The following is a 17,477-nucleotide window of genomic DNA, read 5'->3' as shown; positions in this document are numbered from 1 at the left end:
TCAGCTTCCGCTTTAACTGTAGGACATGTGCTTGAAAAAAGGACACATAAGCAGTTTGTGCATCTGTGGACGCAGGGAAAGATTTGCACTTGCACTAGGCATAACGCTACTGTCTGCAAGTGGAAAAGGGGACTGCCTACTTGAGAGTTCCCCCTCTTCCTTTCCATTGCCTCCCTTCTTCAACTGGCAGATGGGGGGCACAAAAATATGGCACAGCGTCAGGGCCCATTCTGGATGAAGATGATGCATGCAGTCCTTGCTTGAGTTTTGAAGAGGCCCCAGTCTTCTTTAAAACTTGAACCTGATAGCATAGATGCCCCTGAAGGCTTGGCTATTTTCCCTTCGAAAGGGCTGAGGCCCATGAAGGATACACCACACTGGATCAAGGAGTCCTGACTTCCACTCTTCCATTTCTCCACATCTGCTTCAACGACTCTCTTCAGAAAGAGATGCGGATCCCAGCACAATACTATCTGACATGACACCGTTGCCTCTGAGCCAACCTGTCGAGAGAGTTGGAATGAAAGGGCATCCCATTACTTCAACACCCAGTTGGTCTACTGGTTGGCTGCCTGGTGTGCGAGAAAGGCGATGGTTCTTTTCGGTTTAAAGCATGAGCCAACAATTCTTTTCCAGAGACTTGAGTTCATAATCCGTGTCCTGATAAATTACTTTACCGAGTCCAACTACTGGTCAAGACACATCAATAGAGAGTGGATATGGCAGGAGACTCCATGGCTGTGTTATCGGAGGCAGAAAAGGAGGTACTTTTTGAGTCTCTCCAAGGGGAGGCCTGACACGCTGACAAATCAACCATAGGAGGCAATGGGGGACTACCTTCTGCACTTAGAGCTGTCTTTGCCTAGGCATGGTTGGGCAACTTCAGGCCATGAGACTCCTGAGCCCCTTCATCCCTCATAAGGCTCAAGTACTCAACAATACACTAAGGGAACCATTCTTTTCAAATTCAAGAACAGAACCTAGAACATACTCTTAGGGGGCAGATAATGGACCGGGTTACAAACAAATTTTGGTACATATCAGCAACAGAACAGTCCCTGGCACTACAGGTCACTTCAGAGACAGATGTAGTCCTAAGTAGCTTTCCCTCTGATGACTGGAGGTGGGGAAAAGGTCTGGCTTGATCTTTGGAAGCACGGCAGAGCGGACACCAATCAAACATTGACTCGAGGCTATAACTTAACACGAGTAAACAGAGGTGAGAGTTGTTCCCCAATATATACCACCTTCTTCCTTTGTGGCACAAACAGGTAAAAGTCTGAGGCAGTCTTCTAGGTCCAAAGGGAAAGGGAGAGGGTGAATATTAAGTTCCATGCTTATCTGACAATGGTGCAGGTGCTCTGTCAAGGGTGGGACCGCTCACCTGCTACTGGTGTGAAAGCCACCACCGTCACACCAGTCTGACGGCCCAGTTGCCCAACACTAAGTGCACGTCAAAAAGTGAGAATTGTTAAAAGTGAGAAATCAGTAGAAACTGCACACGATTTATTGCAATTGGCTCCCCTTGTGGACTTCCGAAACTTCCTTAGCAAAGGAGTTTCAGAACCAGGAGGAGGAAGAGGAATTGGAAAAGGAGGAAGAATTGGAGAAAACTCTCTTACCCTTGAAAACCATCCTTGTAGACTGTGTGCAGCAGGTGTTGCGCTCTGAGTGACTGACAACGACAGTGCTCCCACATGGAGAGAAGAGACAAGACCTTCTCTGACAGGAGCCACTGCACTAGGCATAGTGAAAATAGATACTGGGCAATTTGGTAGCAACTAAGTAGCTTCTTTAGGCCAAACTCATCATCATACGTCTGCACAGAAACAGGCAAGTCTTGGGGCAGATGCAGGATAAATTCCTCAATGGTGGATGGAGAAATCTCTCTATGGTCTGAACGAATTACTGGGTCAGAGCCTAAGTCTTCCAACTCCTAGGATAAACTACTCATGGCCCAAGCCTGAAGAGTAGCAGTAAGGTCAATAGAGGGTCCAAGTTGAAAAGGTAGGAAAAATAAACCCTAAAGTTCCCTTGGCAGCAAATTCATGAAAATACGCTCTGAAGGTTATGGAGAAGTCTTCTCAGGTTTTTCTTCCTCCTAAACTCCACCCAGTGCTGGAAAGACCATGACCTATATTCTTCATTTGGAGAAGGCAGCAATCATTCCTGTAACCCACAAAATGTAGATTGGGATCAACAGTAGTGTTACTCATAAATCTATCTTATACTTTACCTTTCCCAGAGCAGCAGCAGTACATGATGTCTTCTTATTCTTTCCCACCATTATCCCTACATTAAGGACTCGGTTGCCTGATGCCTCGTTTATAATTTGTCAAGAGATTTTACAATTACAAACCTTTGCAGTCATCAACTACAGTTATTGACAGGGGCCTAACATTTAACATAATAGTCCAATTGTAAGGCAACAGTTTCCACAGTTATTGGAAGTGGGCCTTGACCTTTCATAAAATGCAAGACTGCAAGGCAGCAGCTGTACTTAGTCACTTTCTACAACATTCAGGAAGTATGGTGGTAGTATTCTTACAACCATACCGCAAGTCAACACAGCAGTACATGATGTAGCCAATATAAACCAAAGTGGCTTGAATTTGATAGGAAGGTAGGCAGGACTACATACCCCTCACCACCTGTTGTAATTATTAACCTTGTTAACTCTTTTACCCCCAGGCTATTTGGAACTTTCCAACCCTTAACCCCCAGGGGTTATTTTTTTTCAAGCACATTTTGCAGTATATTTTTTCTAAATTGCTCTAACAGCCTTAACTTTTGTCATAGAGAGGTCAGGTTAGTCTCATTCTCTTGGAAAATGCCTGAATTTTCTCAAAAAAATTATCAAAAATATGCAAAAAAAAATGTAAATAGCAGTTTTTTGCAAGGACGTACCGGTACGTCCATGGGGGTAAAGGGATGAGTTTTGTGAAACGTACCAGTACGTCCTTTGGGGGTAAAAGGGTTAAGAATTCAACAGCCATTCCAGCTTGCTCAGAACTAATCTCCTATTTAAAGGAGATAAAGTGATTATTTACAAAGCAACAAATCAATACTACAGTACAGGTATTAGTAATATTAACAATACAGTACAGTTATGTCAAAATCAATAAGTAACACATGCAAAGCAATGATCAAAGTTAAACTAATACAGTCAATGCTTATTATCCATGGGTTTGGTATTCGCAAATTTCTTATAACACAAAATGCTAAATTTGACACCAAATTTCTTAACTGCGAGAAATTTAGTTATAAATTGCCAAAGACATTGTAATGTTAAGAAGTGTAAATTAAAACAAAGAATTTTGCATCAGAAATCCGTAAATAATACTATACAGCCGTGTATTAAAAATCACCAAAGACCGCAAGTCAAAATGTGAAACTTCAAAGTTAAAAATCAGCAAATAATACTGTTTAAGTAAGGATATATCAATGATACTCTGTTAAATATATATGAGCATATAGTATTCTCGATCGTCACCAGGATCAGCTGGACAAAAAAAAAAAAAAAAGGTAACGGCTGTTGTTAAAATACACCTTAAACTGATAATAGAAAAGTAGAAAAATGGTTAAATGAAGCTAGGGTATCATAAAAAAAAAAAAAATTATTTTCTTTAAATTTCTTTCATCTTATATACAGTACGTTATTTTGACGGCTAAGATTGAAAGACCAGCTGACAAAATTTAATGATGTGTTTCAAGCCCAGCCTACTATCCAACGAAGACTTAAGCAAAGTAAAAATTTATTCTATGTGTAATATTCATATAACATGTTTTAAGGAAATATGACAAATTCGAATGTAATTGTAGTTTTCATAACATAATCCTGAGCCCTTTACGTAAGAAAGATTTACAGCAAAGCTGTAGTTTACAGCCGTTAAAATTTATAATGTGTGAACAATCAGACCGGTAGTAACCTGTAAGCCGCAGGAAGAACCAGCCCCCCACTGGCTCACTGACAAACCACTTTGATTACAGCTAGGACTTTGAAGGTTGGTGATGGTAGGGAAATTTAAGGAAAAAACTCAGGTTTGCATAGTTGGGAAAAATACAAATTACTTCCAAATTTGTCATTTGTTCTGGTACATATACTGTACCAACAATCGCCCTTTACATAGGACACTCATTCTAACTGGCTGGGTAATCCAGGACAGGTGCGCATATTCGAAGAGGCCAACTTCACACTCAAACCTGTAGAAGAAAAAGCAAAAAGACATTAATGGCTGTCAGAGAGAGGCGAGGGTGAGAGCGGACACGTCCGACTACCACCCGAGCCGAGAGCAAAGTGAGCTCAAGCACAGGTGTGGGAGTTTCCCCTACCCCCGCTAACTAGCGGTGGGGTAGTAAACCCTTGTTAAAATTCTAATGGCTCGTCATTTCAGCTACGCCGAAAGTAATACCCCTATTAAATAGTGTGGTTTGTATGTCAGTTACGGAACAAATGGGGATTTGGGGTTCACATTATACGATGTATTATTATAGGAAATGTTTCGTTTGCGCAATTTTGGCATTTGCGGCCATTTTTATAAATCAATTGCGGCTAACAAGAGCTGGCAGTAAAAAAATAAAGGACAGAATCTAAACAAATAGTAGCGGTTGTTCTCGATAAAGATTTAATTTGCAATATTCTCCAGCAACATTATACTGTACATGAAAACAAATGATTAAACCTCACCTCTGTGTCTCTTCTTTGCCAATCATCATCTACAGAAAGAACTGTGCTGCCAACTTGTCCATTTGCCTTTGGCGGGCTCACATCCTTTTTCACAGGCTGCTCAATGGGTTTATTTGCACCCTTTTTCTTCTTTCCTTTTGCAGTACCAAAGGCCAAATCTTGCAACTGTAGAAAATTTGAAAAAATTATTTTAAACTATGCTTACCAAGTATAGAAACTGAAAATTAAAGAGGAAAATTTTCTTTTCCTCATCATAACTAAAATATGTTATTTTTATTAATAAAATAAATTTTTGAATATACTTACCCGATAATCATGTAGCTGTCAACTCCGTTGCCCGACAGAATTCTATGGAGGGATACGCCAGCTATCACAATACTAGAAGGGGGTGTATTTACCAGCGCCACCTGTGGCCAGGTACTCAAGTACTTCTTGTTGACACCTCCTCAATTATTCCTCGGTCCACTGGTTCTCTATGGGGAGGAAGGGAGGGTCGATTAAATCATGATTATCGGGTAAGTATATTCAAAAATTTATTTTATTAATAAAAATAACATTTTTCAATATTAAACTTACCCGATAATCATGTAGCTGATTCACACCCAGGGGGGTGGGTGAAAAACCAGTGTACAAGACTAAAGGATAGCTAAGTATCCCGTATTTCATATAATCAGTTATCCACAATAACAATGAAATAATAAGTACCTGGTAAGGAAGTCGACTTGAACCGTTACTCTGCCTTTAATAAGATCGTCTTCCTTACTGAGCGCAGCGTTCCTCTTGGGAGGCTGAATCAACTCAAAAGGTGCTAAAGTATACAGGGCTGCAACCCATACTAAAGGACCTCATCACAACCTTTAACCTTGGCGCTTCTCAAGAAAGAATTGACCACCCGCCAAATCAACAAGGATGTGGAAGGCTTCTTAGCCGACCGTACAACCCATAAAAAGTATTCAAGAGAAAGGTTAATAAGTTATGGGATTATGGGAATGTAGTGGCTGAGCCCTCGCCTACTACTGCATTCGTTGCTACGAATGGACCCAGGGTGTAGCAGTACTCGTAAAGAGACTGGACATCTTTGAGATAGAATGATGCGAACACTGACTTGCTTCTCCAATAGGTTGCATCCATAACACTCTGCAGAGAACGGTTCTGTTTGAAGGCCACTGAAGTAGCCACAGCTCTCACTTCATGTGTCCTTACCTTCAGCAAAGCAAGGTCTTCTTCCTTCAGATGAGAATTTGCTTCTCTAATCAGAAGCCTGATGTAGTAAGAAACTGAGTTCTTAGACATTGGTAGAGAAGGCTTCTTGATAGCACACCATAAGGCTTCTGATTGTCCTCGTAATGGTTTTGACCTTCTTAGATAGTACTTAAGAGCTCTAACTGGGCAAAGTACTCTCTCCAGTTCGTTCCCCACCATGTTGGACAGGCTTGGGATCTCGAACGACTTAGGCCAAGGACGGGAAGGAAGCTCGTTTTTAGCCAAAAAACCGAGCTGCAAGGAACATGTAGCCGTTTCAGATGTGAAACCTATGTTCCTGCTGAAGGCGTGGATCTCACTTACTCTTTTACCTGTTGCTAAGCACACGAGGAAAAGAGTTTTAATGTGAGGTCCTTAAAAGAGGCTGATTGGAGCGGTTCAAATCCTGATGACATTAGGAACCTTAGGACCACGTCTAGATTCCAGCCTGGAGTGGACAACCGACGTTCCTTTGAGGTCTCAAAAGACCTAAGGAGGTCCTGTAGATCTTTGTTGGAGGAAAGATCCAAGCCTCTGTGGCGGAAAACCGCTGCCAACATACTTCTGTAACCCTTGATCGTAGGAGCTGATAGGGATCTTACGTTCCTTAGATGTAACAGGAAGTCAGCAATCTGGGTTACAGTGGTACTGGTTGAGGAAACTGCATTGGCCTTGCACCAGCTTCGGAAGACTTCCCATTAAGACTGATAGACTCTGAGAGTGGATGTCGTCCTTGCTCTGGCAATCGCTCTGGCTGCCTCCTTCGAAAAGCCTCTAGCTCTTGAGAGTCTTTCGATAGTCTGAAGGCAGTCAGACGAAGAGCGTGGAGGTTTGGGTGAACCTTCTTTACGTGAGGTTGACGCAGAAGGTCCACTCTAGGAGGAAGAGTCCTGGGAACGTCGACCAGTCATTGCAGTACCTCGGTGAACCATTCTCTCGCGGGCCAGAGGGGAGCAACCAACGTAGCCGTGTCCCTTTGTGAGAGGCGAACTTCTGAAGTACCCTGTTGACAATCTTGAACGGCGGGAATGCATACAGGTCGAGATGGGACCAATCCAGCAGAAAGGCATCCACGCGAACTGCTGCTGGGTCTGGAATCGGAGAACAATACAAGAGGAGCCTCTTGGTCATCGAGGTAGCGAATAGATCTATGGTTGGCTGACCCCACAGGGCCCAAAGTCTGCTGCAAACATTCTTGTGAAGGGTCCACTCTGTGGGGAAGACCTGACCCTTCCGGCTGAGGCGATCTGCCATGACATTCATATCGCCCTGAATGAGCCTCGTTACCAGCGTGAGCTTTCGATCTTTTGACCAAATGAGGAGGTCCCTTGCGATCTCGAACAACTTCCTCGAATGAGTCCCTCCCTGCTTGGAGATGTAAGCCAAGGCTGTGGTGTAGTCGGAGTTCACCTCCACCACCTTGTTAAGCTGGAGGGACTTGAAGTTTATCAAGGCCAGATGAACTGCCAACAACTCCTTGCAATAGATGTGAAGTGTCCTTTGCTCCTGATTCCATGTTCCCGAGCATTCCTGTCCGTCCAGTGTCGCACCCCAGCCCGTGTCCGATGCGTCCGAGAAGAGACGGTGGTCGGGGGTCTGAACAGCCAATGGTAGACCTTCCTTGAGAAGAATGCTGTTCTTCCACCACGTTAGAGTAGACCTCATCTCTTCGGAAACAGGAACTGAGCCCGTCTCTAGCGTCATGTCCTTTATCCAGTGAGCAGCTAGATGATACTGAAGGGGGCGGAGGTGGAGTCTCCCTAACTCGATGAACAGGGCCAGCGATGAAAGTGTCCCTGTTAGACTCATCCACTGCCTGACTAAGCATCGGTTCCTTCTCAGCATGCTCTGGATGCATTCTAGGGCTTGGAAGATCCTTGGGGCCGACGGACAAGTCCGAAAAGCTCGACTCTGAAGATCCATACCCAAGGAGACAATGGTCTGGGATGGAACGAGCTGAGACTCCTCAAAATTGACCAGGAGGCCCAGTTCCTTGGTCAGATCCATAGTCCATTTGAAAATCTCCAGACAGCGACGACTTGTGGGAGCTCTTAAAAGCCAGTCGTCTGACGGAGCCGGACAAAAGATCATGATACTGCTGCACAGTCTGTAAACTGTCAATCATGGGCAAGCGAGGAAGTACAGTGACAACCCGAATCTGTCTAGACTGTCTGGGTCGTACAGACAACTCCTTAACGGGTTGCTGAGGTTGCCGCACTGCGTCACAACAAGTCCCTTCTGTTGGTTGTTGAACGTCTTCCCCGTGACACATTGACACCGTAAACAAAAAATCCTCTAACAAGGACTAAGCTTGGACTGCATGTCATGCAACACAGCTCAAGGTCTATGGGAGCAGGTGTGGTAACAGACGGGATTAGCGGCTGAAGTGGAACCATTACCTTCCCTGTAAGCATGTTATGCTTAAATAAAAGTCCATAAGAGGTTATGCAGCTAAAGGCTCCCTCCAAATGACAGAGTCCTCAAGGGAATATCAGAAGGAGGGAGAAAAGAACTTTCTCATCTACAGGGACCTTATCCTAAAAAAGCTAAGTTCTCTGAGTGAGGGTTCACTGGTGCAAAAGCAGCAGACTAGAAGGCAACGTTATGAAACTGCTTGACAGTCTAGTGAGTTGGCAACAACCCAAGATGTGTTGAGAAGCATGCGGTAAGATATGCAGAGCATGATGTATGCAGAGTATGCTGTATGCAGAGCATGCTGTATGTAGAGCATGTTGTATGCAGAGCATGCTGAATGCAGAGCATGCTGTATGCAGAGCATGTTGTATGCAGAGCATGCTGAATGCAGAGCATGCTGTATGCTGAGCATGTAGTAAGCAGAGCCTGCTGTAAGCAGAGCCTGCTGTAAGGAAAGCAGAGCGTGTGCATGGCGTTTAACATTTCTCAGAAATTCCATGACCAGTGCTAGAGTGCTTTATGCATGCTTGCATGGGGTATAAACCATGGTATGAAAATGGAGGTAAGGTATGCTGAACAGCAGAGTCAGAACGAGTTGGAACAACAATAGTTGTGGTTTCCTCTTCAAGACTCCGATGAGGGAACACCTGAGGCTCAGTCTGCAAAGGCTGAATAAAAGACAAGCAGAAGGAAGGCGCATGGGTGGAGGAGGCTGACTCCTAGCATGAGTGGTTGAACCCAAGGGTGCGCTTGCTGAGCGGTTGGCGGAAGCGGAGTAGCAAGTTCCAGTTCCTGTGGTGTGAGCGGAGCGCGATGAGGAAGAGGCTGCGCAGAACAAGGTAAATGTCTCGCAAGCTGAGGCTCCTGAGGCGCAAGGCTAAGGTGTTGTGGTGCTTGCCTTGTGGAGGGTTGAGCTCGCTGCAGCGAGAGCTGAGGAGACTGACTCATGGACGGGAGAGGTTGTTGTACCTCAACCGAGTGTTGCATCACTGGTGGAGCAGCAAGTGGAGGCGGAGGAAGAGAGGTATAATCCTCCTGATCCCAATGTAAAGGTTGCCTTAAGGAAGGCGGAGGCTGAACACCACAGGGAACAGCAAACTCAGCACGTGGCTCAACATCGTACGCCTGGCAGGTGGAACTGCTGGCAGGTGGAACTGCTGGCAGGTGGTACTGCGATCAGGCGGAGCGAATGTAGGTGGAGGGAGTGTAGGCGGAGGCGGAGGAGCAACACTCTCAGCCCGACACTCACGCATCAAGTCCGAAAGCTGTGCTTGCATGGACTGTAGTAGAGTCCACAACATCGTACGCCTGGCAGATGGTACTGCGATCCGGCGGAGCGAGTGTAGGTGGAGGGAGTGTAGGCGGAGGCGGAGGAGCAACACTCTCAGCCCGACACTCACGCATCAAGTCCGAAAGCTGTGCTTGCATGGACTGTAGTAGAGTTCACAACATCGTACGCCTGGCAGGTGGTACTGTGATCAGGCGGAGCAATCATAGGCGGGGGGGAGTGTAGGCGGAGGCGCAACACTCTCAGCCCGACACTCACGCATCAAGACCGAAAGTTGTGACTGTATGGACTGCAGTAGAGTTAACTTGGGGTCGGCAGACACTAAGTTCTGCTGAGGTAAAGCCTTAACAGCAGAGATCTGTTGTGGCAGAACCTTACTCCTCTTAGGCGGAGTGTAATCAACTGATGACTGAGGAGAGTCAGAGCTAACCCAATGACTGCATTCGGGTTGTGAACTTTAACTTCGTACGTCTGGCATAGGTCTGGACTTAACGTTTAAGAGGTCTTGAGACCTGAGACCAGCGTTACTCTGCCTTTATTTTCTCCCCTAATCTCTTCTGCAGACGAGCAAAATAAGGGCTCAATCGTCTGCGGGTGGGAGTGACGGTCTCGGTAAGACACGCCCACAACCACCGAGAATACTTCTGTGCGCCGATCAAGGCCTGCTGAACCCTTATGCCCTTCGACATTGCTTCTCCCCTGGGCTTGGGAGCTTGCAAGAGGTCCCGGACTGGGAGGACGACTGGCGCGCACAAAAGTACCCTCACGCACTAATCACTTATCACTTTGATTTCTGTTTGCACTTATTTCACTGAACTCGAAACTTTAAGTGGTTTGTACCTGAAATACGCAATTCTATCCTTTCTCAAAGTTAGTAATTGCGAAAACAGAATTACAATGTAACAGAAAAATCTAATGAAAGATAATTCAGTGGTTGGAAAGAGACTAAACACTAGATCACTCTAGAAACGTTTAGTTTCTTCCCCTAAAGAGACTAGGGAGAAGAGCAAAAACGATAACGACGTTACTCGTACGCCTGGCAGGCTTGAATGAAACGTTTATCCTCTTTCTCCCTCCGTCTCTATCTCTCTCTCTCTCTCTCTCTCTCTTGACTTAGAACCTGAGAGAAGAGCCCAAACATATATATCGTTAAAACATATTATTGTTAAAGGAAAAAACTGAAAAGTTCCTTTATTAGGATCAAAACCATTAAGTAAAGAAAGAATGAACAAAACGCTAGACACGGTTACTCTTACTGCAACGTGAAACCGTGAACATTCTTTCTCTATCGTAACGATAGAGTGCAAGTTGAACGTTCTGAACGTCAACAACTGCAGAGACAAAACAAAACGTTAGTTCAACTTTGAAAACAGTACGAGACTGTCAAAGAAAATCTTTCAAACTCTGTGGCGGAAATAGCATAATATGTTAACAGGTAAAACCGAAATGACGGGCTCAAAGTTTATTAACTTCGGTAAAAGACCGCCTACTATTAGGAAGGTCGAATATAAACAAATATAAAAATTAATTTTAATGAGTTTATAATAAAAGGAAGTTAATCGAAGAGGCCTATAAGAGGCGGAGAGATATAAAATAAATCTATAACTTTCGTTCAGCAAAATTAAGAAAGAGAGTCTATACTCTCTTAGACACCAACACTTCCGTCTAAGGGAAGGGTCGGCCATTGAAAGGTGAACGAGAGTTCAAACTCTCTCGTCACCATAATTAATCAAATTAATTCCAAAAGCTAACTAAGCTAATATAGAAGTTTCCAGTAAAGCGACAGCCGAAATCAAAGAGAAATACTTCACCAAAGTCGTGAAAATACTCCAAGAACATAAGCGTATCCCAGAACGTCTTGCCGGAAGCACGACAGAGGAATAATTGAGGAGGTGTCAACAAGAAGTACTTGAGTACCTGGCCACAGGTGGCGCTGGTAAATACACCCCCTTCTAGTATTGTGATAGCTGGCGTATCCCTCCATAGAATTCTGTCGGGCAACGGAGTTGACAGCTACATGATTATCGGGTAAGTTTAATATTGAAAAACTAAAAATTAACTACTGTACTTACAAAATTATTTGTATTTTTCCAACATACACAAAAACCAATGGCTTTAACTATGTCATTTAGCGAAGTGTTAGCGGATTTTAGATTTTGAGCCAAAAATTGAAAAGGGTGAGCTAGTCATCCAGCAAGCCTGTAAAGAGCTCACTTTTATTTTAGCAATAAGAATCCAATGAGTTGTTGATAAGATTGGACTGGATTATGAAATTTAGGAGAAAGTTCAGACAATCATACCTGTTATAAATATCTAATTTACAGTACACCTGTAATCCCTTGGCTATCATGTGTGCTACTTTCCAGCCACCCCCTACCAAGCGATATCATTAGAACAATAAGTAAATACACTGTACTTTTTTTATATATTTGTTCATATTCTTTCATTATCTTCACAAGTCCTGCTTTTATAAACTCTACCAACACATTTTTAAACATTTAGGTACAGTAGTAGGTTGGCCAGGGCACCAGCCACCCATTGAGATACTACCACTGGAGAGGTAAGGGGACCTTTGACTGGCCGGACAGTACTACATTGGATCCTTCTCTCTGGTTACTATTAACTCTCCATTTGCCTACACATATACACATACAACTAATAGTCTGGCCTATTCTTTACAGATTCTCCTCTGTCCTCATACACCTGACAACACTGAAATTACCAAAGAATTCTTCTTCACCCAAGGGGTTAACTACTCCACAGTAATTGTCAGTGGCTACTTTCCTCTTCGTAAGGGTAGAAGACACACTTTAGCTATGGTAAGCAGCTCTTCTAGGAGGACACTCCAAAATCAAACCACTGTTCTCTAGTCTTCGGTAGTGCCATAGCCTCTGTACCATGGTCTTCCACTGTCATGGGGTAGAGTTCTCTTGCTTGAGGGTACACTCGGGCACACTATTCTATCTTATTTCTCTTCCTCTTGTTTTTTAATTTTTTTATAGTTTATATAGAAAATATTAATTTCAACATTGTCACAGTTCTTAAAATATTCTATTTTTCCTTGTTCCCTTTCCTCACTGGGCTATTTTCCCTATTGGGGCCCTTGAGCTTATGGCATCCTGCTTTTGCAACTAGGAATGTAGCTTAGCTAATAATAATAATAATACTAATCATAATACACTCTTAAACACTTCAAACTACAATTCAACTTACTTTTATTATAGACATCCTTACATATATGTAAAAAGAAAAAATATAAATCGGAACACTCACCAGTGAAGATACCTAACTTGATTAATGATGAACGAATGAATGATTGTAATAATCTGGCAGCATAACATCAGTGGTCATTGATGCCATTTAAAATTACAGTATGCTTACTAAACAATAACTCAAGAAAAAAAAATTTGAAAATTAATAACTTAACAATGAAACATTTAAAATATGACAAATGTGGAAGTAATTTGTATTTTTCCTAGCAATACAAACCTGGAGCTCTTTACTGTGGAGTATTATTTCGGTAGAACTGAAACCAGCCGATAAAATTTTTGTCAGGGTTTAACTACCCACCGCTGGTTAGAGGAAGGGGGAGTAAGGTCCCAGTCACACCCGCACTAGCGACTAACCGTCACTTTTGTAATTGCGGCAGGAATTTCTGAGGGTTGGTGCTGGCGGGTCAGTGTGTGTAAAGAGCTCCAGGTTTGTACTGCTATGAAAAATACAAATTACTTCCAGATTGTCATTTGTTCCTGTGCAAAATACAAACCTTACACTCTTTATTGTGGAGACTCATCTTTAGGTGGGTGGAAGTCCACAACCAACTGGCTGGCAACTGTCCCGGGATGGTCTCTGTATAGTGATACCTTGAGGGATCCTGCACAAAGTTATCCTCGCAAGATAACAGCCTGGGCAATCATTGCTGGAGACTAAGGAATTAATCTGTTGGAACATATATCGTAGCTATTCGAGCCAGGCCCTCTATTAATGTATATTTCTTCTCGCCTCCCTCTGACAGGAGGACTGGGACATAACGCATACACAGTATACATGTATATGCAGTTGTCCAAAGAGCGTGAAACTCACAGGCAGAAGAACGAGGTCAACTGTACAGGGTTCCCCAATTACTGAACCCCAAGAGAGGGGAAGATGAAGTAGGAAGTGGCCTGTCACTCCCACACTCATCCTAAAATTACTTCGCGGGTAACCTTCGCCCTCGAACCTCTGATACTTGTCCCACAAGGGAACCGAGGTGTTTAGATCACGTTATGAGCAGTCACCATAGGACCTATTGAGAATGTGTCTAGTCTCCTGTGGGTTATGTCTTGCAGGTAGGGGGAGGTGAATACAGTTTGATGTTTCCACCTGCCTGCTTGCAGTAACTGCTGAACAGAAAAATTCTTTTGGAATGCCAGGGAAGTACTTAGTCCCCTGACAGCAAGGGCACGAGGATCTCTACCTGTCGTCGAGGTGTCTGAGGCCCATGACCTTTCTATTACTCGCCTGATCCAAGAGATAGAATTCTTCATGATTCTCCTCATGGTCTTCCCCGTGCTGATTAACAGCTTGATGATCTGGGGTCGAGTTCTGATCCCTATAAGATATAACCTCATCATCCTTACGGGGCATAGTCACAGTTGATCCGTATCATCTGTCGAAAGGGTCCAAACCTAGGATTTGCTAAGGATGGATCTTGAGTCTTTGCAACAAACTCAGGATTGAAACTAAGTGTGACTTCCGACCCATGCCCCTGAAAGGTTGATATATGAAAGACCATGTAGCTCGCTGACTCTTCCTGCAGAGGTTAGGGCCAAAATAAAAGTCTTTAAGGTCAAGTCCTTATCCAAGACTGATGTAGAGGCTCATAAGGGGCTCCTTTCTGTGAATGTAAGACCCTAACAACGTTCCAAGGAGGTGTTCTAACTTTCGACTGAGGGCAGGAACGCTCCAAGTCTCGTATGAGGAGTGACAATTCCGTCGGAGGAAATGTTAACTCGATTTAGTTCAAAAAAATGTTCAAGGCTCAACGAAAGCCTTTCCCCACAGACACCGAGTGGAGTTTTTCTCCCTGAAGAACAGTAAAAGCTCCGCTACTGCTGAAATACAGGCACTGAGTGGAAAGACACTCTGTCCATGACAACCACCATAAAAGACGGACCACTTGGCATGATACACCGCAGACAAAAGTGTAGAAAATTACATAGGAAAAACACAAATTATTTCGAGATTTATTACTCATTCAATTTTTATTGTTTATGTTATAATTGTATTTTTCATCCTATTTTTCTTCAGTCCCTCACTCAAAATTTTTCTTTTTATTACAGAGATCCCCAGAAAAAACAAAGACAGAAGGGTTTATTGACACAGGACATAGCATATACAGTACAGTAACTGGACCTTTTAGTGAAGAAATATGATATTTTGATTATAAAATAAATTTTTGAATATACTTACCCGGTGAATATATAATCGCTGACGTCTCCGGCGGCTCGACAGAAAAACTCAAAAACTCGCGAGCGATCGCTATGAAGGTTGCGGGTGTGCCCACCAGCGCCAACTATCGGCCAGATACCGCATATACATGTAAACAGCTCCAGTTCTTCTCATCCCGCTGGGTCTCTATCGGGGAGGAAGGGGGGGCCTTTAATTTATATATTCACCGGGTAAGTATATTCAAAAATTTATTTTATAATCAAAATATAATTTTTAAATATTTAACTTAGCCGGTGAATATATAATAGCTGATTCACACCCATGGTGGTGGGTAGAGACCAGAATTAATAAAGTTTACAGCGTATATGCTTAGAGTTTTTGACAGTTATATCATAACAAAACCCAAATATATATAGGTACCTGGTAAGGAAGTCGACTTAGACGATTACTCTGCCTTGTTAGTCTGTCTTCCTCACGAAGCCCAGCCATCCTCTTAGGATGCTGAAAGACTTCCAGGAGCTGAAGTATCAAGGGCTGCAACCCATACAACAGGACCTCATCAAACCCCTAATCTGGGCGCTCTCAAGAAATGACATTTGACCACCCGCCAAATCAAAAAGGATGCGAAAGGCTTTTTAGCCTTCCGTACAACCCAAAAACAAGATTAAAAACATTTCAAGAGACAGATTAAAAGGATATTGGAATTAAGGGAATGTAGTGGTAGAACCCTCACCCACTACTGCACTCGCTGCAACGAATGGACCCAGTGTGTAGCAGTCCTCATAAAGAGTCTGGACATCTTTTAAGTAAAATGACGCGAATACCGACTTGCTTCTCCAAAAGGTCGCGTCCATAATACTTTGCAGAGATCTATTTTGCTTAAAGGCCACGGAAGTTGCTATAGCTCTTACTTCGTGCGTCTTAACTTTAAGCAAGCATCGGTCTTTTTCATTCAAGTGAGAATGAGCCTCTCGGATTAAAAATCTGATAAAATATGACAAAGCATTCTTTGACATAGGTAATGATGGTTTCTTAACTGAGCACCATAAGGCCTCAGATCCACCTCGTAAGGACTTAGTACGAGCTAAGTAGAACTTAAGAGCTCTAACTGGACACAGCACTCTTTCAAGTTCGTTGCCTACGATCTCTGACAGGCAAGGTATATCAAGAGACTTAGGCCAAGGACGAGAAGGCAGTTCATTTTTGGCCAGGAAACCAAGTTGAAGTGAACATGTGGCTTTCTCTGTAGAAAAGCCGATGTTCTTACTGAAGGCATGAATTTCACTGACCCTTTTAGCCGAAGCCAAGCACACTAGGAAAAGCGTCTTGAGGGTGAGATCCTTCAGGGAGGCTGAATGTAATGGCTCAAACCTGTCTGACATGAGGAACCTTAGGACCACGTCTAAGTTCCATCCAGGAATTGCGATACGACGTTCCTTAGAGGTCTCGAAAGACTTAAGGAGATCTTGGAGATCTTTATTGTTGGAAAGATCTAAGCCTCTATGTCGAAAGACCGAAGCCAACATGCTCCTGTAGCCCTTAATAGTGGGAGCTGAGAGGGAGCGAACATTTCTCAGATGTAAAAGAAAATCTGCGATTTGGGCTACAGAGGTACTGGAAGAGGACACAGATGCTGACTTGCACCAGTCTCGAAAGACTTCCCACTTCGACTGGTATACTCTGATGGTAGAAGCTCTCCTAGCTCTCGCAATCGCACTGGCTGCCTCCTTCGAAAAGCCTCGAGCTCTTGAGAGTCTTTCGATAGTCTGAAGGAAGTCAGACGAAGCGCGGGGAGGCTTTGATGAACATTCTTTACGTGGGGCTGACGTAAGAGATCTACCCTTAGAGGAAGACTTCTTGGAATGTCTACCAGCCATTGAAGTACCTCGGTGAACCACTCTCTCGCGGGCCAGAGGGGAGCAACCAACGTCAACCTTGTCCCTTCGTGAGAGGCGAACTTCTGCAGTACCTTGTTGACTATCTTGAATGGTGGGAATGCATATAAGTCCAGATGAGACCAATCCAGTAGAAACGCGTCTATGTGGATCGCCTCTGGATCTGGGACTGGTGAGCAATAGATCGGTAACCTTTTGGTCAACGAGGTGGCAAAGAGGTCTATGGTGGGTCGACCCCAAGTCGCCCAAAGACTCTTGCACACGTCCTTGTGGAGGGTCCATTCCGTGGGTATCACCTGACCCCTCCGACTGAGACAGTCTGCCAAGACGTTCAAGTCCCCCTGGATGAATCTCGTCAACAGGGAGATGCCTCGATTTCTTGACCATATGAGAAGGTCCCTTGCGATCACGTACAGCGTGTGGGAGTGTGTGCCTCCTTGCTTGGAGATGTACGCCAAAGCTGTGGTGTTGTCTGAGTTGACCTCTACCACTTTGTTTCGAAGAATGCTTTCGAATTTCA

The 17,477-nt window shown here is 43.8% G+C and overlaps 1 protein-coding gene across 2 annotated transcripts in view; it reads right to left on the bottom strand.

Annotated features, from left to right (window-relative positions):
• Positions 1–17,477, bottom strand: part of LOC137651712 (G kinase-anchoring protein 1-like) — a 161,718-nt gene that overhangs the window by 119,115 nt on the left and 25,126 nt on the right. For both annotated transcript variants that reach the window (XM_068384940.1, XM_068384933.1), the window contains exon 2: positions 4,688–4,852. In XM_068384940.1, coding sequence (XP_068241041.1) covers positions 4,688–4,852 — 165 coding nt within the window. The remainder of the gene's footprint in view (positions 1–4,687; positions 4,853–17,477) is intronic.

Source organism: Palaemon carinicauda, chromosome 1 (genome assembly GCF_036898095.1).
Source record: "Palaemon carinicauda isolate YSFRI2023 chromosome 1, ASM3689809v2, whole genome shotgun sequence".
In the NCBI taxonomy this organism is placed as follows: Eukaryota; Metazoa; Arthropoda; class Malacostraca; order Decapoda; family Palaemonidae; genus Palaemon; species Palaemon carinicauda.
The sequence above is the reverse complement of the archived record's forward strand: the minus strand, read 5'-3'. Positions and strand labels throughout refer to the sequence as shown.